The sequence below is a fragment of the Alosa pseudoharengus genome, unplaced genomic scaffold (assembly GCF_046254945.1).
Source record: "Alosa pseudoharengus isolate Yale_2024_CS ecotype anadromous, Long Island Sound unplaced genomic scaffold, YU_APseudo_1.1 YU_APseudo_1.1_scf_4, whole genome shotgun sequence".
NCBI lineage: Eukaryota > Metazoa > Chordata > Actinopteri > Clupeiformes > Clupeidae > Alosa > Alosa pseudoharengus.
Genome location: NW_027468774.1, coordinates 34,920,664 through 34,948,011, shown reverse-complemented (window position 1 = coordinate 34,948,011; position 27,348 = coordinate 34,920,664). Strand labels below are relative to the sequence as shown.

Genomic DNA, 27,348 nt, shown 5'->3' with positions numbered 1-27,348 from the left:
TCTTAGTTTGGATTTTTAATGTGTGGTGAAAATTTCACCAACCGCACATGCACACAGGGCAAACAGAAAATGAAAGGAAATGACAATGATATTAATGCTCAGGTGATTTTTATTATGCTTTTGGTTAGGTTAAGGGAATGGGGAAAAATATGTAGCGATAAAGATGTGAATTAGTTTGATTAAGGTAGACACTTAATAGTGCTGAGATGTTTTGAGGGGTTATGAGTTTGGTTACACAGGGCTGACCCTGGACTTCCTCCTCATGATGACAGAGAGTCTCTTGAAGAGGGAGAAGCCTGTGTTGGTCTTGCACTCTTCTGTCCTGTGCTCTGAGGAGGCAGCATTCTCACTGAGGGGAACAGTGCTGGCAGTGGGATCTGAGAAGGAGGGGAGAGAGGAAAGGAAATGAGATCAGATAGATAGAGACAAGTTCTCGTGTTCAAGATCCACCTGTGGGAGGGAAATCCATACCCGACCTCTGTAGAAGCATCTAATCACTTCTACAGAGACCCAACAGATCACTGCTGGGCGTGATTGCAAAGATTACGGTCAGCATGCAGCTGTGAACGAAACCTGCCAGAAGCTTAGACGGCTTGCTGGTATTACTACTCATACCGGCTACCACCTTGCCATTCTATCTCATCGCTCAGTCGCACTCCAGCCTCTGGGCTGCCCACCTAGCTCTGCTCTGTCTGAGGACCAGCAGGCACAAGCCTGCCCAGCCACCTGCAGTGCCTTTGTTGCAGCCAGGGATTTCCATCCCTTTTTAGTAGTGTGCATGGGATTCAAGTATGCTACAGAAGTGGATAACTGCAGACAATGCCAAGAAAGTCCCAAGCTATGTCAGGTCCTGAATCGGGGACAAGAACGATAGCAAAGGGCTACAGATTTCAGTTTGCCATGAGACCCCCATTGTTAAGTGGTATAATTGTCTCTTAAACACACTTTCTTAGAGAAGGAAATCGATTCTCCTTTAGAGAAAGTCTAGGTTACAGTAGGTTGTGGCAGTGCAGTAGGCTGTGCAAATGCACTACATCCCCGCACACTGGAAATATAGATAGTATCATCCTCATTGTGAAACTCTACACTCAAAGTTTCAGAGAACTGGTGTTACACCAAGTACCCCTTTATTCTCTTTCATCATCTTTCGAGATTGTTCGAGATACACTTATGGGAGATCTAGACTGCTCCCTGATTGCACCTTATATGCAAAGTGAGACTGGTAAACTTACCGAGTTGTCCCTTTTTGGAGGCCTGGCGATCTTCCATGCTGCCTGATTTGGATTTCTAATTGAAACAGGCATTACCAATTTATTAATACCTATTTTACTATAAGCAGTACTCAATTTTATTTGTATTGGTCCTAACAAATTAAACATGTTTTGGCTAAAACTTCAGATAGATGTAACAATTATACAATTTCAAGCAGTCAAAGAAATGTATGTGTGTTGTTTGCAAAGTAATTACCTTCTGGAAGATCTTCAGTTTTGGAATTCTTGAGAAGAGTTTAAGAATTCCTTTCTTGTTCTTTATCTTCATTCCAGGACCACTGGAATCTGCCTTGGCCTCCACTTTCTCCTTTGATGAAGCAGGTGGGACATTTTCAGCTTCCTTGCAAATCTGCAGGAGCTGTTTAGTGAGGGAAGACACCAAGGTTTTCTCAAAGGTAGGATCCTCTCTGACCATTGCTTTCAAAAGGATCTCTTCAGTGCCAAATTCCCTTAAGAGGTCACCGTAGACAATTCGGAAGACCCTGTGGATCCTGATGTTGAGAGGATAGGGGTCATTTCTAGAACTCCCTGACACAATATCAAAGACATACAGGATTTTGTCAACCAGTTGTCTGGATCTCTCCAGCAGGTCTTCGGACTGCAGTCCCTGACCTTTAGTCTGCATCAGCAGCCGTACAACCAGCAGAGTGACCAAACCAGCGTAGTTGTCAGAGTCCACAGGCATGATCTTGGGGAATGGGAAAGGAATGTCGTCTTCGTCTCTGTGGAAACCCAGTTCTTGAGGTAAGGCAGCTGAGCTCTCGGTGCTCAGAAGATTCTCCCAACAGGGTTTAAGTGAATGACCTAACTGGTCTTTATTCTTGCCAGACTCTATTGGCAGTGATAGGCTGTTCATAACATCGCTGACCATAGCTTTAATGACAAGGTTCACTATGTCACAAAGTATTTTTGAAGGGGACCTAGAGCCCATTGGTGCAGTTTGTTCATTGAGTGCTGTTCCAGAGCTGGGAAGGCACACTGGAGCTGAAGCAGGCCATGAGGAGCCTCCCTGATTAATGCCCCATGAAAAAGGCAGATTGAAGTGAGGGAGCAGGTAGTGTTTCACTGTCTCCTTAGCATAGATCTCCACAAGCTGAGAGACATTGTGCCTCCTTGATGCACTGCAGTGCCCCATCTCCAAAAGCACGCTGTCTGAAGCAAACTTGTGAGCAGCCGCTCTGTTGCTGCTCAAGAAAAGTCCACAGACTTGATCAACAAAGTCATGGGTAAAGTAGTTAATGGTTTCCTGTGAACGAGATCTCGAGAGCTTTTTAGCAACTGTGTGGAGTCCTCCATCCTGCAATTCTGATGAAGAACACCCACCATTCTCTGAATTAATCTTTTCATTAACCATTTTGACCACACTTGCAACTGCTTGTCGGGTAATGCAAGCATGGGCATTGTCCACATCAGTGCTGGTTTCTCTCTCAATGGTACCCTCTGTAGTTATCTCTGTTTCAGAGACAACCCCATGGACATTCCCAGAGGTAGGGTTGAGTGAGGAGGTGGTAAGCCTTGAGAGGTTAGTGGTTGACTGAAGCAACACTTCATTGACTGATATTATAGCATTTGTCTGAGCACCCTCCTCTCCGAATACTTCCTCAATCAATTTAGATAATGAGTCTGGCGAATCATTACAGTCCTTGTGGGCAGATTGATCAGAATCTTTTTCATCAGTCAAATTTGGAATGATTGAGTCAACTACCTTGTCTGCCAGTGAGATGGTGGACAGTTTCTCTGAAATGTTGGCAGCGTCCTCCTTTGCATTCTCTTCGTTCAGCACCATGAAAAGCTCTGACATGATTTCTCTGGTGCAGCCATCAAGGTCAACCATGTCTTTAATGTCTTTCTTGTGAATGAGAGGGTTGGCAAGCAGAGTATCATCAATGCTCTGAGTAGTTTCGAGACTACTTAAGCATGGACCGTCCATCACAGGCTCATCATCTGCCTGCTTTCCCGGGATGTTACACAAGGAAGAACACTGAGCAAAAAACTTACCAACTTTAGTCAGTAAATTTTCATACATGTTTGAGGCTGAGATAATGAATTGGTTATTTGAGGTGGCAAGCTTGTTCTTCAAAGTTGCCAGCTTGGTTTCAAATGAGCGGGTTCCCACTTGGTCAGGAGAAGCTGAAAGGAGTGTAGTCATCTGTATGTCGCTCACAAACTGATCAACTATATCTGTGACAAGAGCATCCATATCTCTGGAGGCAAAGTCTTTCCATGGCATTCCTTGCAATTCATCTTTGTAAATATCTGTAGTATATGATTGCAAGGAGGTGTAGCTTCGCACTGAACCAACGAGCACATTAGTAACTGCCTCGAAGGCATTCATCTGAAATTCTACATCGGATAGTCTTTTTATGCTTGTGAATGAGCAAGGCTTTCTAAGTACTTCAGTGACATGATTTTTCGTCAGTTCTGAATCATCACTCTCATTGCACCCAGCAGATGTAGAGCAAGCCATGTTTTTTAACTGGACAATTACACCATCAAAAAAACTGCTCTTATCAGCCAACAGATCTGGTGAAGCCAAGCCTTCCTGAATTGGGTTCTGCTTCAGCCCAGAGAAGTAAGAGGCCAGCACTCCTTTTAAGACGTTTCTGGTGCAGTCGTCCAGCTGACTTGGACTCAAAGGACAACCAATGTCACTCTGCACCTTACGTGCAACTGGGCTCAGTGGTTTAGCCACAGGCAAAGCTTGGTCACTCTTGATATTTGTTGGGCGCTGATTTTTCTGTTTGACTTGAGCTGTATGAACATCCAGGGCTAATGAGACAAATTCATTTGGTTCCTCAGTTCTCAGGGCAGCTGGGCTATGCTGGAGGGGAAAATGTCTGAAGAAATCCTTAAGTGTAACTTTTAGTTTTCCATAGATCTGTTTTGCTGCTACCTGAACCTTTTTTGTTTTAAGACCAGAGACATGTGGGGGGACTCTTTGTGTCTGGTCAAGTGTTTTTCCCTCATCAGGAGACATGGGTTCATCCGCATATTCAGCCAACAGAGCAACCTTCTTTATCTCCTCCACAAAAGTCTCTATGAGCACAGTAGCAGCTTCTTCAACAGGCTGAGGACATAAAGAAGAAGAAGTCTCAATTCCAACTCCCAGCGAGTCACTGGAAGGAGTGCGGGGAGCAGATTGAAATCGCTTCATGTTTCCAATAAAGACATCCTTGACTGCTTTCTTGGCCTTGGTGTGGAATTCCTCACTGGAAACCACTTTGACGCAAAGCTCAGACCTTTGACTTCCATTAGACACTTCTTTGACCTCAATTTCATCCTCTGCAACTTGTTGTTGAGGACGTGGGAAGTCATTTATACATGAATAATGGCAAGTTAGTACATTCACAGCTTTTTTGATGCATGCCAGACACTTTTTAGCCGAGATGTTCCTCTTCTGGTCATCCAAAAAGCACTCCATTGACTGGTCTTGTACTCGGAGGAATTCACTGAGGTTTTGGGACACATTTTCAACCAGCTGCTCAGTGGTGGTTTTCCTGTAGAAAGCAGCAACTATTTTTTTAGACTTTTATCCAAAACCAGAAAACATGCATGCATCATCTTATTAGTATTGCAGCAAATGTCTATGGGTTTATACTTGGCTGTACAACTTACCTCTTTCGTGAATCAGTTGATGTCTTGCTGCAGGATGAGGCAGTTGATACCCTGCTGCTTTTGGTTCTGGGTATAATTTCAACAAGGACCCCATTGTTGAATAGCTTGATTCCTGGGTCATCCTCAGCATATGTGGCAGAAGGGGTCTTGGTGGGGTCTTGGATGGTAGGGTCTTGAGTGTCTTGGTTAGCAAGCTCTCTTACCATCTTCAGGAGGGCAGGGATGACCACCTTTACTGATGTCAGGTCTACGTATTTGACCAAGTCAATCAGGAGAGTGAAAAACTCCGCTTTGGTCACCTGTTTCATATGGGGAGAGTGAACACAAAGAATCACATCTGCTACTTAACATGTAAAAAGGGGAGATCTTTCCCAAGACCGTAGCTGTTTGGAAACTTAAAAAAAAAAAAAAAAAAAAACGACTAGACCGTCACCTACATAAGCAGACTCAATATATCCTGTGTTGTGCTGACAGTTCAGCCATGCATTGGCTTAGGCTCGAATTTACAAACTTGCAACACTTTGAATTAAGAGGTGGATGTGCAAGGAGGCTAAACCGCTAGCACATCTCTCAGGGAAGGAGATTAGCAGTCACACGCCTCCATCGAAAGCTTCGGTGGTGGAGCTTCATATTCACTTTACATGGGCCGACTTCATGCACTGCCAAACTGAATTGTGGGAGTGTCATGACTCTGTGGGAGGTGTTGCTGGCTTTGCTCACATGAAAAGTTTAAACTTTTTCAACTTTTAAAAACGCAGCCATGCAGGCGCTAAAAAAAAAACACTTAACATTCTAAAATCGTCCATATTGTAATCCCAAAACAATCCCAATGTTGAATGAGATTAACTATCTAACGTTAGCAAGTTATCAAGCTACCCTCCACTGCAAGCTAACAGTGGAGACTGGTTGTTGACCTATCATTCTCCCCTCATCCCCGTACACACCCTGAACTTTGGGAACACCCACTGGCAAAGTTTGATTGATGCGTATGACTGAGCTGTTACTCACTACACAGCTAGGGGTACACTCACTCCACACTTCACCCCAATACAGTTCATGTAAAAAGTAAGTAAGTAACATTTATTCATAAGGCACATATAAAATACAGTTTACACTGACCACAGTGCCGTACAAGTGCAAATAAAAAGACAATACATAAATACAGATATAAATAACAATCATACACGGACAGTGAACGCCAGGGAGAAGAAGTGTGTTTTGAGCCTAGATTTAAAACTAGTGATGGAGGGAGCATCTCTGATAGAAGGCGGCAGCTGATTCCAAAGGCGTGGTGCAGCTACCGCAAAAGCTCTATCGCCTTTTTGCTTGAATCTGGAGCGTGGGACGTGCAGAAGACCATTGCTGCAGGATCTAAGGGACTGAATGGTAGTGGATGAGATCTGATATGTAGGATGGGGCCAGACCATTTAGAGCTTTAAAACCATCAATAAAATCTTAAAATGGATTCTGTACTGGATGGGCAACCAGTGGAGACAGGCTAGGATTGGGGTAATATGCTCCCACTTTTTAGATCCGGTCAGCAGTCTTGCTGCCACATTCTGGACCAGCTGGAGCCGTGAAATGAGTGATTGAGGAAGTCCCAGGTATAATGAATTACAGTAATCCAGCCTTGATGTAATGAAGGCGTGAATTACTTTCTCCAGGTCATTAAATGACAGAGAGGGTTTCAATTTGGCGATGATTCTGAGCTGGTAGAAGCTGTTCTTTATTACCACCGCAGCTATTTCTTATTAAAGGAAAACTCAGAGTCAAAGATGACACCCAGGTTTCTTGCACTTCATGTAACATAGGGGATGAGAACACCCAGGTTTGACACAGGGGAGACTCTGGATTTAGAGGGACCAAAAATAATAACTTCTGTTTTGTCGTTGTTAAGTTGGAGGAAGTTATTACCCATGGCACCGATATAACCATGACACCGATATAACCTGTGTAACTGCACAGTTCAGCCCAGCACTGCACCACAAACACAGAATGATGGTTCACACTGACAAGCACCTTAAATCTTCATAGCACAACACAGGGAATTTGCCAGTGTAAAATGTAGCAGTATGACTAGAGGGCCAGTACAAAACTGGATTGTGAAAATGTTGTTTACACCACATGTGAAAATACTCACAGGATTAACCATGATCTCATGGAAGGTAAGCCATTCCCTATGAAAATAAATAAAGTATATTAGTAAAGTAAATAAATAAAGTATATATTAGACCAAAGCGACTAACAACATGGCAAACAGTTTAAGTTTTAAAGCAATTCTCTCAACAATTTTAGGACAATTTGAAAAAGGTAGAGTACAGTAAGAATAAGTGTGTCAGTGAGTGCTGTTTTTAAACAGTTGAGTGTCAGTTCAAGACAGGTGGTAAGTGCTAGGATCAGCAAGACTAGTTGTAAGTAGTGCTATGACAGGAAATGTTCTCTAAAGAGCTGGGTCTTCATGAGTTTTTTGAAAATGGAGAGGGATGTCCCTGCCCTTGTAGGAACTGGCAGTGTGTTCCACAAACGAACAACAGATGAGAAAAGTCTGGATTGGCCTGAGCGTACCGGTGGCAGAGCTAGACGTTGTTCGTCTAACTATAATGTTAAGACGTTGTAGTTATCATTATAGTTGTATATAGTAGTAGTTAACAGACAGAGCATCAGTGTTGATACATACTCATTCTTCAGACCCTTCAGGTATTCTGAGAGATATAGAAACTCCTCCTGAAGCCCAGAAATAAAGCAGTCTTTCTCCGCAGGGTCCTCTGGGAAGGACTGTCCTGGGAGAGACTGGCCCATGGTAGGAATGGCTGAAGACACACACACACACACACACACATGTTTACAGATCTGTACAGTGTAACCCTCTCTCGCTTAACGCATTCTACATTCTGTACTCATCGCATCAATGATAATCAACCACCCTATTTCCCAGAAGTCCAACCCTTTACCTGCTGCAGATTTGCTTATTCAGCAACAGGTCTCCTACTGGACATCACAGCATTCTGCAAGAATCAGGATTAGATTCAGAACATAAATTTCAATTTGAATTCTAACTCCATAATCATTACACTTTAACATTTTCAGTGATGCTATGGGGAAAAAACTCAGTGTAGGCTATGTATACTGCATTGAGCCACAATTATGATTCAATTTACATTTTGATATCTCAAAAAAAGGCCTTTTGACCAAGACTATTTAATCAATCATTGATTTGTTGAAAATTAACCACTTACTTACACTTGCTGTTTTGATATTCCATGCACTTAAGTAAATCATTTTTTAAATGAAAATATGTCATGTGTAGCCTACTGATACTCATCTCTGTACTATGAGAAGTGAATAAAATGATCCTACACACAAGCTTATAAGATGGATAGATTGCTTCCATGGAAACCATTATGACATCAGAGCAAGCTAGTGATGTCAACCAGACTGATGTCAACATTCAGTTTATCCTATTTGTTGTCAAAATTGCAATTTAGATTTGGTTTTGGTTATGGTTATGGTTATGGATACACTTGTGTCCAAAGCGACATACAAATACAAAACAATATACTTAAATTTAACAGGGAACAAATTAAAATGTTGGTCAGACTATAATAAGGAGAATAGCAATAATAAACAATGTCAATTCCATCAATAGCCTAATGAAATAATCAATGAAAATGAGGGAAAAAAGCAATAATAAACAATAATGTCCATTCAATCAATAATATAAAAGCAATGGTAAGACTACATTAAGGAGAATATCAATAGTATGGTTTGTATGTTATAGTATTGTTTATTTTCATTAGGCTGTTGATTTTTCATTAGGCTGTTGATTAATTTGATGTTGTTTATTATTGATATTCTCCTTAATGTAGTCTTACCATGCTATATATGCTTGCTATATATGCTTATTGTTATTATATTATTTATTGAATGGAAATTATTGTTTATTATTGCTATTCTCCTTGTCTGACCAACATTTTAAATTGTTCCCTGTTAAATGTCCCCCCTGTACACAATGAAAATGCTTTTTTGTGGAGGTGAAGGATTAACAACAGGCAAAAATGATTATATTTTATAAAAATGATGAATATTGGTCAAATGCAAGACTCTTTTCCTCAGTGGTTCCATGTTGGTGGAATGAGTTGCAGTGCTGTCCGTTCCTGTGATAGTTGTGGATCTTTCAATAGGGGTCTAAAGGCATATCTGTTCAACATAAGTGTTGGTTTGTATATTACAGTATTTGACACACACACACACACTTTTGCCGTGCAAATTACCAGTGCTGCTTTCAGCATCTGTTTAGTCATTCATTGTCATTTTCATTGGATTCTCCCATTTGCGCGTAAATTGTCCGTAAGCTTTCTTTTTGTTACACGCATTCTCCCATTCCGCTTCTGTCACACACACATCGACAAGCGCCAAATCCCCCGCAGTGTTGAAGAGATCAGTCGTCCCCCTCACTTTTGATAAGGAAAAAAGCCTTATAGGTACGCCAAATAAATTATAACCTATAGGTTTACGCTAGGCTATGTAAAACTCCCCATTAACAGCATCACGTCACTAACCACAGCTAAGACTGCACAATCTCGTATTCACTCTGTTGGATGAAGCCAGTTTGTCTACTTAGATACTGTAAATCCTCAAATTATGGTTGGGGTCTTAAGACAAAGTACAGGCCTTTAGGGGCAGGATTGTATTCGAGACAGCCCTTTATTTCTTATGCGAGTTTTATTTTGAGACATGCGTTTCTTGGAGCGGCATACTAGTAGGCCTTCAAAAGCAGGACATTTTCGGTTTAGTTTGATATTTACTTTTGGACTGTTTGATTATATTGTTAAATGTTGGGACTGATGGGCACTGAAATCTGGGGAGGTATTTGATGATCACTATTAGCCCTACGTTCCATGTACTTGAAAGAGTGTCGGGATTTTAAACAAACCATCCGCTTTCATGCGTTCATTGAATGCGGTGCTGTAATGGAAACCTTATTGCGTAGCCAAGTAGCCTATTGAGTTATTTTTAAATTATGCATGATTTACTTTTTATTAATTTCGTAGGCTGGAATGCCTCGAGTTGCGGCAACAATTGTGTTTAAATGTAGTAGCGTGTTTTAGCCTCTGGCAAGCTCTGGCAAGGCGGCAAGCGACTGAGCTTGAGAGCGACATGTTGGAGACCCAGCTGGAAAGTCAGTGGCCGAATGCACGCAAGAGTTGTATACATAAGAAACACCCAGTTTAGGGGTGCCAAAATGCGTAACTCCCTCTATCGCCCGTAAATGACACACAGGAAATGTCTTGAAGCTGTCATTACAAACAAAGGCTTTTCCACAAAGTATTGAAGAAATTTCAGTAGGGGCGTTCATTATTTTTTTCCTGTGTCATTCCACTTTATTACACATAACTCTTAGTTTGGATTTTTAATGTGTGGTGAAAATTTCACCAACCGCACATGCACACAGGGCAAACAGAAAATTAAAGGAAATGACAATGATATGAATGCTCAGGTGATTTTTATTATGCTTTTGGTTAGGTTAAGAGAATGGGGAATATGTAGCGATAAAGATGTGAATTAGTTTGATTAAGGTAGACACTTAATAGTGCTGAGATGTTTTGAGGGGTTATGAGTTGGTTACACAGGGCTGACCCTGGACTTCCTCCTCATGATGACAGAGAGTCTCTTGAAGAGGGAGAAGCCTGTGCTGGTCTTGCACTCTCCTGTCCTGTGCTCTGAGGAAGCAGCACTCTCACTGAGGGGAACAGCGCTGGCAGTGGGATATGAGAAGGAGGGGAGAGAGGAAAGGAAATGAGATCAGATAGGGAGACAAGTTCTCGTGTTCAAGATCCACCTGTGGGAGGGAAATCCATACCCGACCTCTGTAGAAGCATCTAATCACTTCTACAGAGACCCAACAGATCACTGCTGGGCGTGATTGCAAAGATTACGGTCAGCATGCAGCTGTGAACGAAACCTGCCAGAAGCTTAGACGGCTTGCTGGTATTACTACTCATACCGGCTACCACCTTGCCATTCTATCTCATCGCTCAGTCGCACTCCAGCCTCTGGGCTGCCCACCTAACTCTGCTCTGTCTGAGGACCAGCAGGCACAAGCCTGCCCAGCCACCTGCAGTGCCTTTGTTGCAGCCAGGGATTTCCATCTCTTTTTAGTAGTGTGCATGGGATTCAAGTATGCTACAGAAGTGGATAACTGCAGACAATGCCAAGAAAGTCCCAAGCTATGTCAGGTCCTGAATCGGGGACAAGAACGATAGCAAAGGGCTACAGATTTCAGTTTGCCATGAGACCCCCATTGTTAAGTGGTATAATTGTCTCTTAAACACACTTTCTTAGAGAAGGAAATCGATTCTCCTTTAGAGAAAGTCTAGGTTACAGTAGGTTGTGGCAGTGCAGTAGGCTGTGCAAATGCACTACATCCCCGCACACTGGAAATATAGATAGTATTATCCTCATTGTGAAACTCTACACTCAAAGTTTCAGAGAACTGGTGTTACACCAAGTACCCCTTTATTCTCTTTCATCATCTTTCGAGATTGTTCAAGATACACTTATGGGTAGGGTTGGGTATCGTTTGGGTTTTATCCGATACCGGTGCTAAAACGATACTTTTAAAATGGTGCCGGTGCCGAAACGGTGCCTGAACCGGTACTTTGTTTTTAAAATATTTTAAATTAAAATGGTCTAAAGCATGAATTGCTTTTTTTTATTGACGAGACAAATTTGAACATGAAATTGTTATATTCAATTTACTATCAATATGTCATTGCTCCTATGAATAATACATTTAAATGTAAAACAGCTTGCCCTGCATGCACACACAATGGTAAACTCTGCTTTCAAGTTTACCCAGTGTAGGCGATTTGCCATAAGGTATGTTAAAACCGCTCTCCATAAAACTGCCAGGTCATGGACAACGGCATTTGCAAGCAAGCTAATCTAACAGGGACTCTACTTTCCAGTTAATTCAGTGTGTTGCCAAATGCTTCAAGAAATTGTATGTCTTAACCCATAACACGCAGTAGTTTTGAACATGTTAGGCTACATGTCGGTGTTGAAGTGCTAAGATTCCCAGCAGAAGGCATTTTAACAGCAACTATGGCTATGCGTTAACACCAGTCAGCTGAGTTTAATTAGCGATAACGTACGGAGATGGTTTCGTAGCCTCTTTGACAGCTCAGTGACATCAGGTATGTAACCTACATATTTGTTTTTGCCAGCTAACTTTTAACATGATCTTCATATTCATTGTGATGCTATATGGACCTCATGCACATGAAAGATTAATATCATGCCATTATGTTGTTTAACACACCGTGAAATAAAGTTTTCACCTTACAACTTTGCTGATAACATTTCAAATAAATGTCAGTTAGCGCATTAGCAAGGATATTGTATATAGGCTAGGCTAGCCTACTGTTGATGTTGTTTCATAGCCTTTTGCTTGTGTGTAGTTAGGCCCACTGCTAGATTTTGACAGGAGCTCGCGATATCGCTTTAAAGTAAGCTACTTGGGCTCACGCAAGCTGTCAAACACTGTCCAGTCATGTGGTGAACCCCTCTGGTTTATACATCCAGTGTTTATCATATGTTAGCTAACTGCATCTGGATGTGTTGCTATCAGAGCAAGACGTTAGAGATGGCGCATGACATGCAGTGATGCCTCGTATTAAAAAAATAAAATAAAAACGCTATTTAAGCACCGAAATGAGGCACCGAAATCCACGTTGTTATTCTATGCAGTTACTACCGTTTGTGTCGGCACCGGTGCCATATTAGAACCGTGTTTCGGTGCCCAACCCTACTTATGGGAGATCTAGACTGCTCCCTGATTGCACCTTATATGCAAAGTGAGACTGGTAAACTTACCGAGTTGTCCCTTTTTGGAGGCCTGGCGATCTTCCATGCTGCCTGATTTGGATTTCTAATTGAAACAGGCATTACCAATTTATTAATACCTGTTTTACTATAAGCAGTACTCAATTTTATTTTTTATTGGTCCTAACAAATTAAACATGTTTTGGCTAAAACTTCAGATAGATGTAACAATTATACAATTTCAAGCAGTCAAAGAAATGTATGTGTGTTGTTTGCAAAGTAATTACCTTCTGGAAGATCTTCAGTTTTGGAATTCTTGAGAAGAGTTTAAGAATTCCTTTCTTGTTCTTTATCTTCATTCCAGGACCACTGGAATCTGCCTTGGCCTCCACTTTCTCCTTTGATGAAGCAGGTGGGACATTTTCAGCTTCCTTGCAAATCTGCAGGAGCTGTTTAGTGAGGGAAGACACCAAGGTTTTCTCGAAGGTAGGATCCTCTCTGACCATTGCTTTCAAAAGGATCTCTTCAGTGCCAAATTCCCTTAAGAGGTCACCGTAGACAATTCGGAAGACCCTGTGGATCCTGATGTTGAGAGGATAGGGGTCATTTCTAGAACTCCCTGACACAATATCAAAGACATACAGGATTTTGTCAACCAGTTGTCTGGATCTCTCCAGCAGGTCTTCGGACTGCAGTCCCTGACCTTTAGTCTGCATCAGCAGCCGTACAACCAGCAGAGTGACCAAACCAGCGTAGTTGTCAGAGTCCACAGGCATGATCTTGGGGAATGGGAAAGGAATGTCGTCTTCGTCTCTGTGGAAACCCAGTTCTTGAGGTAAGGCAGCTGAGCTCTCGGTGCTCAGAAGATTCTCCCAACAGGGTTTAAGTGAATGACCTAACTGGTCTTTATTCTTGCCAGACTCTATTGGCAGTGATAGGCTGTTCATAACATCGCTGACCATAGCTTTAATGACAAGGTTCACTATGTCACAAAGTATTTTTGAAGGGGACCTAGAGCCCATTGGTGCAGTTTGTTCATTGAGTGCTGTTCCAGAGCTGGGAAGGCACACTGGAGCTGAAGCAGGCCATGAGGAGCCTCCCTGATTAATGCCCCATGAAAAAGGCAGATTGAAGTGAGGGAGCAGGTAGTGTTTCACTGTCTCCTTAGCATAGATCTCCACAAGCTGAGAGACATTGTGCCTCCTTGATGCACTGCAGTGCCCCATCTCCAAAAGCACGCTGTCTGAAGCAAACTTGTGAGCAGCCGCTCTGTTGCTGCTCAAGAAAAGTCCACAGACTTGATCAACAAAGTCATGGGTAAAGTAGTGAATGGTTTCCTGTGAACGAGATCTCGAGAGCTTTTTAGCAACTGTGTGGAGTCCTCCATCCTGCAATTCTGATGAAGAACACCCACCATTCTCTGAATTAATCTTTTCATTAACCATTTTGACCACACTTGCAACTGCTTGTCGGGTAATGCAAGCATGGGCATTGTCCACATCAGTGCTGGTTTCTCTCTCAATGGTACCCTCTGTAGTTATCTCTGTTTCAGAGACAACCCCATGGACATTCCCAGAGGTAGGGTTGAGTGAGGAGGTGGTAAGCCTTGAGAGGTTAGTGGTTGACTGAAGCAACACTTCATTGACTGACATTATAGCATTTGTCTGAGCACCCTCCTCTCCGAATACTTCCTCAATCAATTTAGATAATGAGTCTGGCGAATCATTACAGTCCTTGTGGGCAGATTGATCAGAATCTTTTTCATCAGTCAAATTTGGAATGATTGAGTCAACTACCTTGTCTGCCAGTGAGATGGTGGACAGTTTCTCTGAAATGTTGGCAGCGTCCTCCTTTGCATTCTCTTCGTTCAGCACCATGAAAAGCTCTGACATGATTTCTCTGGTGCAGCCATCAAGGTCAACCATGTCTTTAATGTCTTTCTTGTGAATGAGAGGGTTGGCAAGCAGAGTATCATCAATGCTCTGAGTAGTTTCGAGACTACTTAAGCATGGACCGTCCATCACAGGCTCATCATCTGCCTGCTTTCCCGGGATGTTACACAAGGAAGAACACTGAGCAAAAAACTTACCAACTTTAGTCAGTAAATTTTCATACATGTTTGAGGCTGAGATAATGAATTGGTTATTTGAGGTGGCAAGCTTGTTCTTCAAAGTTGCCAGCTTGGTTTCAAATGAGCGGGTTCCCACTTGGTCAGGAGAAGCTGAAAGGAGTGTAGTCATCTGTATGTCGCTCACAAACTGATCAACTATATCTGTGACAAGAGCATCCATATCTCTGGAGGCAAAGTCTTTCCATGGCATTCCTTGCAATTCATCTTTGTAAATATCTGTAGTATATGATTGCAAGGAGGTGTAGCTTCGCACTGAACCAACGAGCACATTAGTAACTGCCTCGAAGGCACTCATCTGAAATTCTACATCGGATAGTCTTTTTATGCTTGTGAATGAGCAAGGCTTTCTAAGTACTTCAGAGACATGATTTTTCGTCAGTTCTGAATCATCACTCTCATTGCACCCAGCAGATGTAGAGCAAGCCATGTTTTTTAACTGGACAATTACACCATCAAAAAAACTGCTCTTATCAGCCAACAGATCTGGTGAAGCCAAGCCTTCCTGAATTGGGTTCTGCTTCAGCCCAGAGAAGTAAGAGGCCAGCACTCCTTTTAAGACGTTTCTGGTGCAGTCGTCCAGCTGACTTGGACTCAAAGGACAACCAATGTCACTCTGCACCTTACGTGCAACTGGGCTCAGTGGTTTAGCCACAGGCAAAGCTTGGTCACTCTTGATATTTGTTGGGCGCTGATTTTTCTGTTTGACTTGAGCTGTATGAACATCCAGGGCTAATGAGACAAATTCATTTGGTTCCTCAGTTCTCAGGGCAGCTGGGCTATGCTGGAGGGGAAAATGTCTGAAGAAATCCTTAAGTGTAACTTTTAGTTTTCCATAGATCTGTTTTGCTGCTACCTGAACCTTTTTTGTTTTAAGACCAGAGACATGTGGGGGGACTCTTTGTGTCTGGTCAAGTGTTTTTCCCTCATCAGGAGACATGGGTTCATCCGCATATTCAGCCAACAGAGCAACCTTCTTCATCTCCTCCACAAAAGTCTCTATGAGCACAGTAGCAGCTTCTTCAACAGGCTGAGGACATAAAGAAGAAGAAGTCTCAATTCCAACTCCCAGCGAGTCACTGGAAGGAGTGCGGGGAGCAGATTGAAATCGCTTCATGTTTCCAATAAAGACATCCTTGACTGCTTTCTTGGCCTTGGTGTGGAATTCCTCACTGGAAACGACTTTGACGCAAAGCTCAGACCTTTGACTTACATTAGACACTTCTTTGACCTTAATTTCATCCTCTGCAACTTGTTGTTGAGGACGTGGGAAGTCATTTATACATGAATAATGGCAAGTTAGTACATTCACAGCTTTTTTGATGCATGCCAGACACTTTTTAGCCGAGATGTTCCTCTTCTGGTCATCCAAAAAGCACTCCATTGACTGGTCTTGTACTCGGAGGAATTCACTGAGGTTTTGGGACACATTTTCAACCAGCTGCTCAGTGGTGGTTTTCCTGTAGAAAGCAGCAACAATTTTTTTAGACTTTTATCTAAAAAGTCTAAGTAAAAGTAAAACCAGAAAACATGCATGCATCATCTTATTAGTATTGCAGCAAATGTCTATGGGTTTATACTTGGCTGTACAACTTACCTCTTTCGTGAATCAGTTGATGTCTTGCTGCAGGATGAGGCAAATGATACCCTGCTGCTTTTGGTTCTGGGTATAATTTCAACAAGGACCCCATTGTTGAATAGCTTGATTCCTGGGTCATCCTCAGCATATGTGGCAGAAGGGGTCTTGGTGGGGTCTTGGATGGTAGGGTCTTGAGTGTCTTGGTTAGCAAGCTCTCTTACCATCTTCAGGAGGGCAGGGATGACCACCTTTACTGAGGTCAGGTCTACGTATTTGACCAAGTCAATCAGGAGAGTAAAAAACTCCGCTTTGGTCACCTGTTTCATATGGGGAGAGTGAACACAAAGAATCACATCTGCTACTTAACATGTAAAAAGGGGAGATCTTTCCCAAGACCTTAGCTGTTTGGAAACTTAAAAAAAAAAAAAAAAACGACTAGACCGTCACCTACATAAGCAGACTCAATATATCCTGTGTTGTGCTGACAGTTCAGCCATGCATTGGCTTAGGCTCGAATTTACAAACTTGCAACACTTTGAATTAAGAGGTGGATGTGCAAGGAGGCTAAACCGCTAGCACATCTCTCAGGGAAGGAGATTAGCAGTCACACGCCTCCATCGAAAGCTTCGGCGGTGGCGCTTCATATTCACTTTACATGGGCCGACTTCATGCACTGCCAAACTGAATTGTGGGAGTGTCATGACTCTGTGGGAGGTGTTGCTGGCTTTGCTCACATGAAAAGTTTAAACTTTTTCAACTTTTAAAAACGCAGCCATGCAGGCGCTAAAAAAAAAAACACTTAACATTCTAAAATCGTCCATATTGTAATCCCAAAACAATCCCAATGTTGAATGAGATGAACTATCTAACGTTAGCAAGTTATCAAGCTACCCTCCACTGCAAGCTAACAGTGGAGACTGGTTGTTGACCTATCATTCTCCCCTCATCCCTGGTACACACCCTGAACTTTGGGAACACCCACTGGCAAAGTTTGATTGATGCGTATTACTGAGCTGTTACTCACTACACAGCTAGGGGTACACTCACTCCACACTTCACCCCAATACAGTTCATGTAAAAAGTAAGTAAGTAACATTTATTCATAAGGCACATATAAAATACAGTTTACACTGACCACAGTGCCGTACAAGTGCAAATAAAAAGACAATACATAAATACAGATATAAATAACAATCATACACGGACAGTGAACGCCAGGGAGAAGAAGTGTGTTTTGAGCCTAGATTTAAAACTAGTAATGGAGGGAGCATCTCTGATAGAAGGCGGCAGCTGATTCCAAAGGCGTGGTGCAGCTACCGCAAAAGCTCTATCGCCTTTTTGCTTGAATCTGGAGCGTGGGACGTGCAGAAGACCATTGCTGCAGGATCTAAGGGACTGAATGGTAGTGGATGAGATCTGATATGTAGGATGGGGCCAGACCATTTAGAGCTTTAAAACCATCAATAAAATCTTAAAATGGATTCTGTACTGGATGGGCAACCAGTGGAGACAGGCTAGGATTGGGGTAATATGCTCCCACTTTTTAGATCCGGTCAGCAGTCTTGCTGCCACATTCTGGACCAGCTGGAGCCGTGAAATGAGTGATTGAGGAAGTCCCAGGTATAATGAATTACAGTAATCCAGCCTTGATGTAATGAAGGCGTGAATTACTTTCTCCAGGTCATTAAATGACAGAGAGGGTTTCAATTTGGCGATGATTCTGAGCTGGTAGAAGCTGTTCTTTATTACCACCGCAGCTATTTCTTATTAAAGGAAAACTCAGAGTCAAAGATGACACCCAGGTTTCTTGCACTTCATGTAACATAGGGGATGAGAACACCCAGGTTTGACACAGGGGAGACTCTGGATTTAGAGGGACCAAAAATAATAACTTCTGTTTTGTCGTTGTTAAGTTGGAGGAAGTTATTACCCATGGCACCGATATAACCATGACACCGATATAACCTGTGTAACTGCACAGTTCAGCCCAGCACTGCACCACAAACACAGAATGATGGTTCACACTGACAAGCACCTTAAATCTTCATAGCACAACACAGGGAATTTGCCAGTGTAAAATGTAGCAGTATGACTAGAGGGCCAGTACAAAACTGGATTGTGAAAATGTTGTTTACACCACATGTGAAAATACTCACAGGATTAACCATGATCTCATGGAAGGTAAGCCATTCCCTATGAAAATAAATAAAGTATATTAGTAAAGTAAATAAATAAAGTATATATTAGACCAAAGCGACTAACAACATGGCAAACAGTTTAAGTTTTAAAGCAATTCTCTCAACAATTTTAGGACAATTTGAAAAAGGTAGAGTACAGTAAGAATAAGTGTGTCAGTGAGTGCTGTTTTTAAACAGTTGAGTGTCAGTTCAAGACAGGTGGTAAGTGCTAGGATCAGCAAGACTAGTTGTAAGTAGTGCTATGACAGGAAATGTTCTCTAAAGAGCTGGGTCTTCATGAGTTTTTTGAAAATGGAGAGGGATGTCCCTGCCCTTGTAGGAACTGGCAGTGTGTTCCACAAACGAACAACAGATGAGAAAAGTCTGGATTGGCCTGAGCGTACCGGTGGCAGAGCTAGACGTTGTTCGTCTAACTATAATGTTAAGACGTTGTAGTTATCATTATAGTTGTATATAGTAGTAGTTAACAGACAGAGCATCAGTGTTGATACATACTCATTCTTCAGACCCTTCAGGTATTCTGAGAGATATAGAAACTCCTCCTGAAGCCCAGAAATAAAGCAGTCTTTCTCCGCAGGGTCCTCTGGGAAGGACTGTCCTGGGAGAGACTGGCCCATGGTAGGAATGGCTGAAGACACACACACACACACACACACACATGTTTACAGATCTGTACAGTGTAACCCTCTCTCGCTTAACGCATTCTACATTCTGTACTCATCGCATCAATGATAATCAACCACCCTATTTCCCAGAAGTCCAACCCTTTACCTGCTGCAGATTTGCTTATTCAGCAACAGGTCTCTTACTGGACATCACAGCATTCTGCAAGAATCAGGATTAAATTCAGAACATAAATTTAAATTTGAATTCTAACTCCATAATCATTACACTTTAACATTTTCAGTGATGCTATGGGGAAAAAACTCAGTGTAGGCTATGTATACTGCATTGAGCCACAATTATGACTACATTTACATTTTGATAACTCAAAAAAAGGCCTTTTGACCAAGTCTATTTAATCAATCATTGATTTGTTGAAAATTAACCACTTACTTACACTTGCTGTTTTGATATTCCATGCACTTAAGTAAATCATTTTTTAAATTAAAATATGTCATGTGTAGCCTACTGATACTCATCTCTGTACTATGAGAAGTGAATAAAATGATCCTACACACAAGCTTATAAGATGGATAGATTGCTTCCATGGAAACCATTATGACATCAGAGCAAGCTAGTGATGTCAACCAGACTGATGTCAACATTCAGTTTATCCTATTTGTTGTCAAAATTGCAATTTAGATTTGGTTTTGGTTATGGTTATGGTTATGGATACACTTGTGTCCAAAGCGACATACAAATACAAAACAATATACTTAAATTTAACAGGGAACAAATTAAAATGTTGGTCAGACTATAATAAGGAGAATAGCAATAATAAACAATGTCAATTCCATCAATAGCCTAATGAAATAATCAATGAAAATGAGGGAAAAAAGCAATAATAAACAATAATGTCCATTCAATCAATAATATAAAAGCAATGGTAAGACTACATTAAGGAGAATATCAATAGTATGGTTTGTATGTTATAGTATTGTTTATTTTCATTAGGCTGTTGATTTTTCATTAGGCTGTTGATTAATTTGATGTTGTTTATTATTGATATTCTCCTTAATGTAGTCTTACCATGCTATTGTTATTGTTATTATATTATTGATTGAATGGAAATTATTGTTTATTATTGCTATTCTCCTTGTCTGACCAACATTTTAAATTGTTCCCTGTTAAATGTCCCCCCTGTACACAATGAAAATGCTTTTTTGTGGAGGTGAAGGATTAACAACAGGCAAAAATGATTATATTTTATAAAAATGATGAATATTGGTCAAATGCAAGACTCTTTTCCTCAGTGGTTCCATGTTGGTGGAATGAGTTGCAGTGCTGTCCGTTCCTGTGATAGTTGCGGATCTTTCAATAGGGGTCTAAAGGCATATCTGTTCAACATAAGTGTTGGTTTGTATATTATAGTATTTGTTTATTATCATTATGTTATTGATTGAATTGACATTTGTTTATTATTGCTTTTCTCCTTAATGTGATCGATCTTATCAACTTTTTTCAATTGTCAGTGCCCTCCATGGGCGTCGGAGCCATTATATTTTTAAAATGGTTAGTTTGGACCCCCCCCCCCCCACACACACACACACACACACACACACACACACACACACACTTTTGCCGTGCAAATTACCAGTGCTGCTTTCAGCATTCATTGTCATTTTCATTGGATTCTCCCATTTGCGCGTAAATTGTTCGTAAGCTTTTTTTTTGTTACACGCATTCTCCCATTCCGCTTCTGTCACACACACAGCGACAAGCGCCAAATCCCCCGCAGTGTTGAAGAGATCAGTCGTCCCTGTCACACTTCAAGGATGGCAAGACGCAAGTGCGAGGTAACTGAGAAGTTTCATCACTGGCTTCACAATGACACTTGAAGAGTCACAAACAACACCAGAGCAGTCTATAGCAACTAGTAGACTTTGCAAGGTGCAAGCCAAACTAAGGGGTTCAAATACAACTGAAAATAAGTGGATACAGGTGCAGGTAAACAAAACAGGTGCTGTCAATCTAGTGAATACAGGTGCAGGTAAACTATACAGGTGCAGGCACACAAGTAATCAGTAGGTGGGCGATGCTGAACGTCGAAATGTCCTTGGGCTTGACGAGTGGGTGATTGAAGTGATTGAAGTCGTTACAGTCCCCCTCACTTTTGATAAGGAATAAAGCCTAATAGGTACACCAAATAAATAACCTATAGGTTTACGCTAGGCTATGTAAAACTCCCCATTAACAGCATCACGTCACTAACCACAGCTAAGACTGCACAATCTCGTATTCACTCTGTTGGATGAAGCCAGTTTGTCTACTTAGATACTGTAAATCCTCAAATTATGGTTGGGGTCTTAAGACAAAGTACATGCCATTAGGGGCAGGATTGTATTCGAGACAGCCCTTTATTTCTTATGCGAGTTTTATTTTGAGACATGCGTTTCTTGGAGCGGCATACTAGTAGGCCTTCAAAAGCATGACATTTTCGGTTTAGTTTGATATTTACTTTTGGACTGTTTGATTATATTGTTAAATGTTGGGACTGATGGGCACTGAAATCTGGGGAGGTATTTGATGATCACTATTAGCCCTACGTTCCATGTACTTGAAAGAGTGTCGGGATTTTAAACAAACCATCCGCTTTCATGCGTTCATTGAATGCGGTGCTGTAATGGAAACCTTATTGCGTAGCCAAGTAGCCTATTGAGTTATTTTTAAATTATGCATGAGTTGCGGCAACAATTGTGTTTAAATGTAGTAGCGTGTTTTAGCCTCTGGCAAGCTCTGGCAAGGCGGCAAGCGACTGAGCTTGAGAGCGACATGTTGGAGACCCAGCTGGAAAGTCAGTGGCCGAATGCACGCAAGAGTTGTATACATAAGAAACACCCAGTTTAGGGGTGCCAAAATGCGTAACTCCCTCTATCGCCCGTAAATGACACACAGGAAATGTCTTGAAGCTGTCATTACAAACAAAGGCTTTTCCACAAAGTATTGAAGAAATTTCAGTAGGGGCGTTCATTATTTTTTTCCTGTGTCATTCCACTTTATTACACATAACTCTTAGTTTGGATTTTTAATGTGTGGTGAAAATTTCACCAACCGCACATGCACACAGGGCAAACAGAAAATTAAAGGAAATGACAATGATATGAATGCTCAGGTGATTTTTATTATGCTTTTGGTTAGGTTAAGAGAATGGGGAATATGTAGCGATAAAGATGTGAATTAGTTTGATTAAGGTAGACACTTAATAGTGCTGAGATATTTTGAGGGGTTATGAGTTGGTTACACAGGGCTGACCCTGGACTTCCTCCTCATGATGACAGAGAGTCTCTTGAAGAGGGAGAAGCCTGTGCTGGTCTTGCACTCTCCTGTCCTGTGCTCTGAGGAGGCAGCACTCTCACTGAGGGGAACAGCGCTGGCAGTGGGATCTGAGAAGGAGGGGAGAGAGGAAAGGAAATGAGATCAGATAGGGAGACAAGTTCTCGTGTTCAAGATCCACCTGCGGGAGGGAAATCCATACCCGACCTCTGTAGAAGCATCTAATCACTTCTACAGAGACCCAACAGATCACTGCTGGGCGTGATTGCAAAGATTACGGTCAGCATGCAGCTGTGAACGAAACCTGCCAGAAGCTTAGACGGCTTGCTGGTATTACTACTCATACCGGCTACCACCTTGCCATTCTATCTCATCGCTCAGTCGCACTCCAGCCTCTGGGCTGCCCACCTAACTCTGCTCTGTCTGAGGACCAGCAGGCACAAGCCTGCCCAGCCACCTGCAGTGCCTTTGTTGCAGCCAGGGATTTCCATCTCTTTTTAGTAGTGTGCATGGGATTCAAGTATGCTACAGAAGTGGATAACTGCAGACAATGCCAAGAAAGTCCCAAGCTATGTCAGGTCCTGAATCGGGGACAAGAACGATAGCAAAGGGCTACAGATTTCAGTTTGCCATGAGACCCCCATTGTTAAGTGGTATAATTGTCTCTTAAACACACTTTCTTAGAGAAGGAAATCGATTCTCCTTTAGAGAAAGTCTAGGTTACAGTAGGTTGTGGCAGTGCAGTAGGCTGTGCAAATGCACTACATCCCCGCACACTGGAAATATAGATAGTATTATCCTCATTGTGAAACTCTACACTCAAAGTTTCAGAGAACTGGTGTTTCACCAAGTACCCCTTTATTCTCTTTCATCATCTTTCGAGATTGTTCGAGATACACTTATGGGAGATCTAGACTGCTCCCTGATTGCACCTTATATGCAAAGTGAGACTGGTAAACTTACCGAGTTGTCCCTTTTTGGAGGACTGGCGATCTTCCATGCTGCCTGATTTGGATTTCTAATTGAAACAGGCATTACCAATTTATTAATACCTATTTTACTATACTCAATTTTATTTGTATTGGTCCTAACAAATTAAACATGTTTTGGCTAAAACTTCAGATAGATGTAACAATTATATATTTTCAAGCAGTCAAAGAAATGTATGTGTGTTGTTTGCAAAGTAATTACCTTCTGGAAGATCTTCAGTTTTGGAATTCTTGAGAAGAGTTTAAGAATTCCTTTCTTGTTCTTTATCTTCATTCCAGGACCACTGGAATCTGCCTTGGCCTCCACTTTCTCCTTTGATGAAGCAGGGGGGACATTTTCATCTTCCTTGCAAATCTGCAGGAGCTGTTTAGTGAGGGAAGACACCAAGGTTTTCTCAAAGGTAGGATCCTCTCTGACCATTGCTTTCAAAAGGATCTCTTCAGTGCCAAATTCCCTTAAGAGGTCACCGTAGACAATTCGGAAGACCCTGTGGATCCTGATGTTGAGAGGATAGGGGTCATTTCTAGAACTCCCTGACACAATATCAAAGACATACAGGATTTTGTCAACCAGTTGTCTGGATCTCTCCAGCAGGTCTTCGGACTGCAGTCCCTGACCTTTAGTCTGCATCAGCAGCCGTACAACCAGCAGAGTGACCAAACCAGCGTAGTTGTCAGAGTCCACAGGCATGATCTTGGGGAATGGGAAAGGAATGTCGTCTTCGTCTCTGTGGAAACCCAGTTCTTGAGGTAAGGCAGCTGAGCTCTCGGTGCTCAGAAGATTCTCCCAACAGGGTTTAAGTGAATGACCTAACTGGTCTTTATTCTTGCCAGACTCTATTGGCAGTGATAGGCTGTTCATAACATCGCTGACCATAGCTTTAATGACAAGGTTCACTATGTCACAAAGTATTTTTGAAGGGGACCTAGAGCCCATTGGTGCAGTTTGTTCATTGAGTGCTGTTCCAGAGCTGGGAAGGCACACTGGAGCTGAAGCAGGCCATGAGGAGCCTCCCTGATTAATCCCCAATGAAAAAGGCAGATTGAAGTGAGGGAGCAGGTAGTGTTTCACTGTCTCCTTAGCATAGATCTCCATAAGCTGAGAGACATTGTGCCTCCTTGATGCACTGCAGTGCCCCATCTCCAAAAGCACGCTGTCTGAAGCAAACTTGTGATCAGCCACTCTGTTGCTGCTCAAGAAAAGTCCACAGACTTGATCAACAAAGTCATGGGTAAAGTAGTTAATGGTTTCCTGTGAACGAGATCTCGAGAGCTTTTTAGCAACTGTGTGGAGTCCTCCATCCTGCATTTCTGATGAAGAACACCCACCATTCTCTGAATTAATCTTTTCATTAACCATTTTGACCACACTTGCAACTGCTTGTCGGGTAATGCAAGCATGGGCATTGTCCACATCAGTGCTGGTTTCTCTCTCAAGGGTACCCTCTGTAGTTATCTCTGTTTCAGAGACAACCCCATGGACATTCCCAGAGGTAGGGTTGAGTGAGGAGGTGGTAAGCCTTGAGAGGTTAGTGGTTGACTGAAGCAACACTTCATTGACTGACATTATAGCATTTGTCTGAGCACCCTCCTCTCCGAATACTTCCTCAATCAATTTAGATAATGAGTCTGGCGAATCATTACAGTCCTTGTGGGCAGATTGATCAGAATCTTTTTCATCAGTCAAATTTGGAATGATTGAGTCAACTACCTTGTCTGCCAGTGAGATGGTGGACAGTTTCTCTGAAATGTTGGCAGCGTCCTCCTTTGCATTCTCTTCGTTCAGCACCATGAAAAGCTCTGACATGATTTCTCTGGTGCAGCCATCAAGGTCAACCATGTCTTTAATGTCTTTCTTGTGAATGAGAGGGTTGGCAAGCAGAGTATCATCAATGCTCTGAGTAGTTTCGAGACTACTTAAGCATGGACCGTCCATCACAGGCTCATCATCTGCCTGCTTTCCCGGGATGTTACACAAGGAAGAGCACTGAGCAAAAAACTTACCAACTTTAGTCAGTACATTTTCATACATGTTTGAGGCTGAGATAATGAATTGGTTATTTGAGGTGGCAAGCTTGTTCTTCAAAGTTGCCAGCTTGGTTTCAAATGAGCGGGTGCCCACTTGGTCAGGAGAAGCTGAAAGGAGTGTAGTCATCTGTATGTCGCTCACAAACTGATCAACTATATCTGTGACAAGAGCATCCATATCTCTGGAGGCAAAGTCTTTCCATGGCATTCCTTGCAATTCATCATTGTAAATATCTGTAGTATATGATTGCAAGGAGGTGTAGCTTCGCACTGAACCAACGAGCACATTAGTAACTGCCTCGAAGGCATTCATCTGAAATTCTACATCGGATAGTCTTTTTATGCTTGTGAATGAGCAAGGCTTTCTAAGTACTCCAGTGACATGATTTTTCGTCAGTTCTGAATCATCACTCTCATTGCACCCAGCAGATGTAGAGCAAGCCATGTTTTTTAACTGGACAATTACACCATCAAAAAAACTGCTCTTATCAGCCAACAGATCTGGTGAAGCCAAACCTTCCTGAATTGGGTTCTGCTTCAGCCCAGAGAAGTAAGAGGCCAGCACTCCTTTTAAGACGTTTCTGGTGCAGTCGTCCAGCTGACTTGGACTCAAAGGACAACCAATGTCACTCTGCACCTTACGTGCAACTGGGCTCAGTGGTTTAGCCACAGGCAAAGCTTGGTCACTCTTGATATTTGTTGGGCGCTGATTTTTCTGTTTGACTTGAGCTGTATGAACATCCAGGGCTAATGAGACAAATTCATTTGGTTCCTCAGTTCTCAGGGCAGCTGGGCTATGCTGGAGGGGAAAATGTCTGAAGAAATCCTTAAGTGTAACTTTTAGTTTTCCATAGATCTGTTTTGCTGCTACCTGAACCTTTTTTGTTTTAAGACCAGAGACATGTGGGGGGACACTTTGTGTCTGGTCAAGTGTTTTTCCCTCATCAGGAGACATGGGTTCATCCGCATATTCAGCCAACAGAGCAACCTTCTTCATCTCCTCCACAAAAGTCTCTATGAGCACAGTAGCAGCTTCTTCAACAGGCTGAGGACATAAAGAAGAAGAAGTCTCAATTCCAACTCCCAGCGAGTCACTGGAAGGAGTGCGGGGAGCAGATTGAAATCGCTTCATGTTTCCAATAAAGACATCCTTGACTGCTTTCTTGGCCTTGGTGTGGAATTCCTCACTGGAAACCACTTTGACGCAAAGCTCAGACCTTTGACTTCCATTAGACACTTCTTTGACCTTAATTTCATCCTCTGCAACTTGTTGTTGAGGACGTGGGAAGTCATTTATACATGAATAATGGCAAGTTAGTACATTCACAGCTTTTTTGATGCATGCCAGACACTTTTTAGCCGAGATGTTCCTCTTCTGGTCATCCAAAAAGCACTCCATTGACTGGTCTTGTACTCGGAGGAATTCACTGAGGTTTTGGGACACATTTTCAACCAGCTGCTCAGTGGTGGTTTTCCTGTAGAAAGCAGCAACAATTTTTTTTTACTTTTATCCAAAACCAGAAAACATGCATGCATCATCTTATTAGTATTGCAGCAAATGTCTATGGGTTTATACTTGGCTGTACAACTTACCTCTTTCGTGAATCAGTTGATGTCTTGCTGCAGGATGAGGCTAATGATACCCTGCTGCTTTTGGTTCTGGGTATAATTTCAACAAGGACCCCATTGTTGAATAGCTTGATTCCTGGGTCATCCTCAGCATATGTGGCAGAAGGGGTCTTCGTGGGGTCTTGGATGGTAGGGTCTTGAGTGTCTTGGT

General features: G+C 42.2%; 2 protein-coding genes and 2 long non-coding RNA genes across 4 annotated transcripts; all 4 read right to left on the bottom strand.

Annotated features, from left to right (window-relative positions):
* Positions 1 to 231: 231 nt before the first annotated feature.
* On the bottom strand, positions 232 to 2,551 carry LOC143102926 (uncharacterized). The gene is made up of 3 exons (XM_076266720.1): positions 1,468 to 2,551; positions 1,233 to 1,287; positions 232 to 377 (listed from the first exon to the last, which is right to left on the bottom strand). Exons 1-3 carry the CDS (start codon positions 2,404 to 2,406, stop codon positions 232 to 234), a joined length of 1,140 nt encoding a protein of 379 aa, XP_076122835.1. The 5' UTR covers positions 2,407 to 2,551.
* A 4,471-nt stretch (positions 2,552 to 7,022) lies between these two features.
* Positions 7,023 to 7,891, bottom strand: LOC143103239 (uncharacterized). The gene is made up of 3 exons (XR_012982755.1): positions 7,838 to 7,891; positions 7,564 to 7,696; positions 7,023 to 7,063 (listed from the first exon to the last, which is right to left on the bottom strand). It is a non-coding gene; the product is annotated as an uncharacterized LOC143103239 (long non-coding RNA).
* A 10,678-nt stretch (positions 7,892 to 18,569) lies between these two features.
* LOC143102969 (uncharacterized) lies at positions 18,570 to 19,453 on the bottom strand. The gene is made up of 3 exons (XR_012982671.1): positions 19,387 to 19,453; positions 19,111 to 19,243; positions 18,570 to 18,610 (listed from the first exon to the last, which is right to left on the bottom strand). It is a non-coding gene; the product is annotated as an uncharacterized LOC143102969 (long non-coding RNA).
* A 2,959-nt stretch (positions 19,454 to 22,412) lies between these two features.
* On the bottom strand, positions 22,413 to 24,576 carry LOC143103236 (uncharacterized). The gene is made up of 3 exons (XM_076267056.1): positions 23,743 to 24,576; positions 23,515 to 23,569; positions 22,413 to 22,661 (listed from the first exon to the last, which is right to left on the bottom strand). Exons 1-3 carry the CDS (start codon positions 24,475 to 24,477, stop codon positions 22,516 to 22,518), a joined length of 936 nt encoding a protein of 311 aa, XP_076123171.1. The 5' UTR covers positions 24,478 to 24,576; the 3' UTR covers positions 22,413 to 22,515.
* Between the last annotated feature and the right edge of the window lie 2,772 nt (positions 24,577 to 27,348).

Excerpts from the sequence above, each read along its gene's own strand:
- LOC143103236 (XM_076267056.1), bottom strand. The coding sequence starts at position 24,477 with ATGGGCTCTAGGTCCCCTTCAAAAATACTTTGTGACATAGTGAACCTT. Across the intron at positions 23,570-23,742 it reads AACTGAAGATCTTCCAGAAG|AAATCCAAATCAGGCAGCAT; the intron begins GTAATTACTTTG and ends TGTTTCAATTAG. Across the intron at positions 22,662-23,514 it reads CTCCAAAAAGGGACAACTCG|ATCCCACTGCCAGCGCTGTT; the intron begins GTAAGTTTACCA and ends CCTCCTTCTCAG.
- LOC143102926 (XM_076266720.1), bottom strand. The coding sequence starts at position 2,406 with ATGGGGCACTGCAGTGCATCAAGGAGGCACAATGTCTCTCAGCTTGTG. Across the intron at positions 1,288-1,467 it reads AACTGAAGATCTTCCAGAAG|AAATCCAAATCAGGCAGCAT; the intron begins GTAATTACTTTG and ends TGTTTCAATTAG. Across the intron at positions 378-1,232 it reads CTCCAAAAAGGGACAACTCG|ATCCCACTGCCAGCACTGTT; the intron begins GTAAGTTTACCA and ends CCTCCTTCTCAG.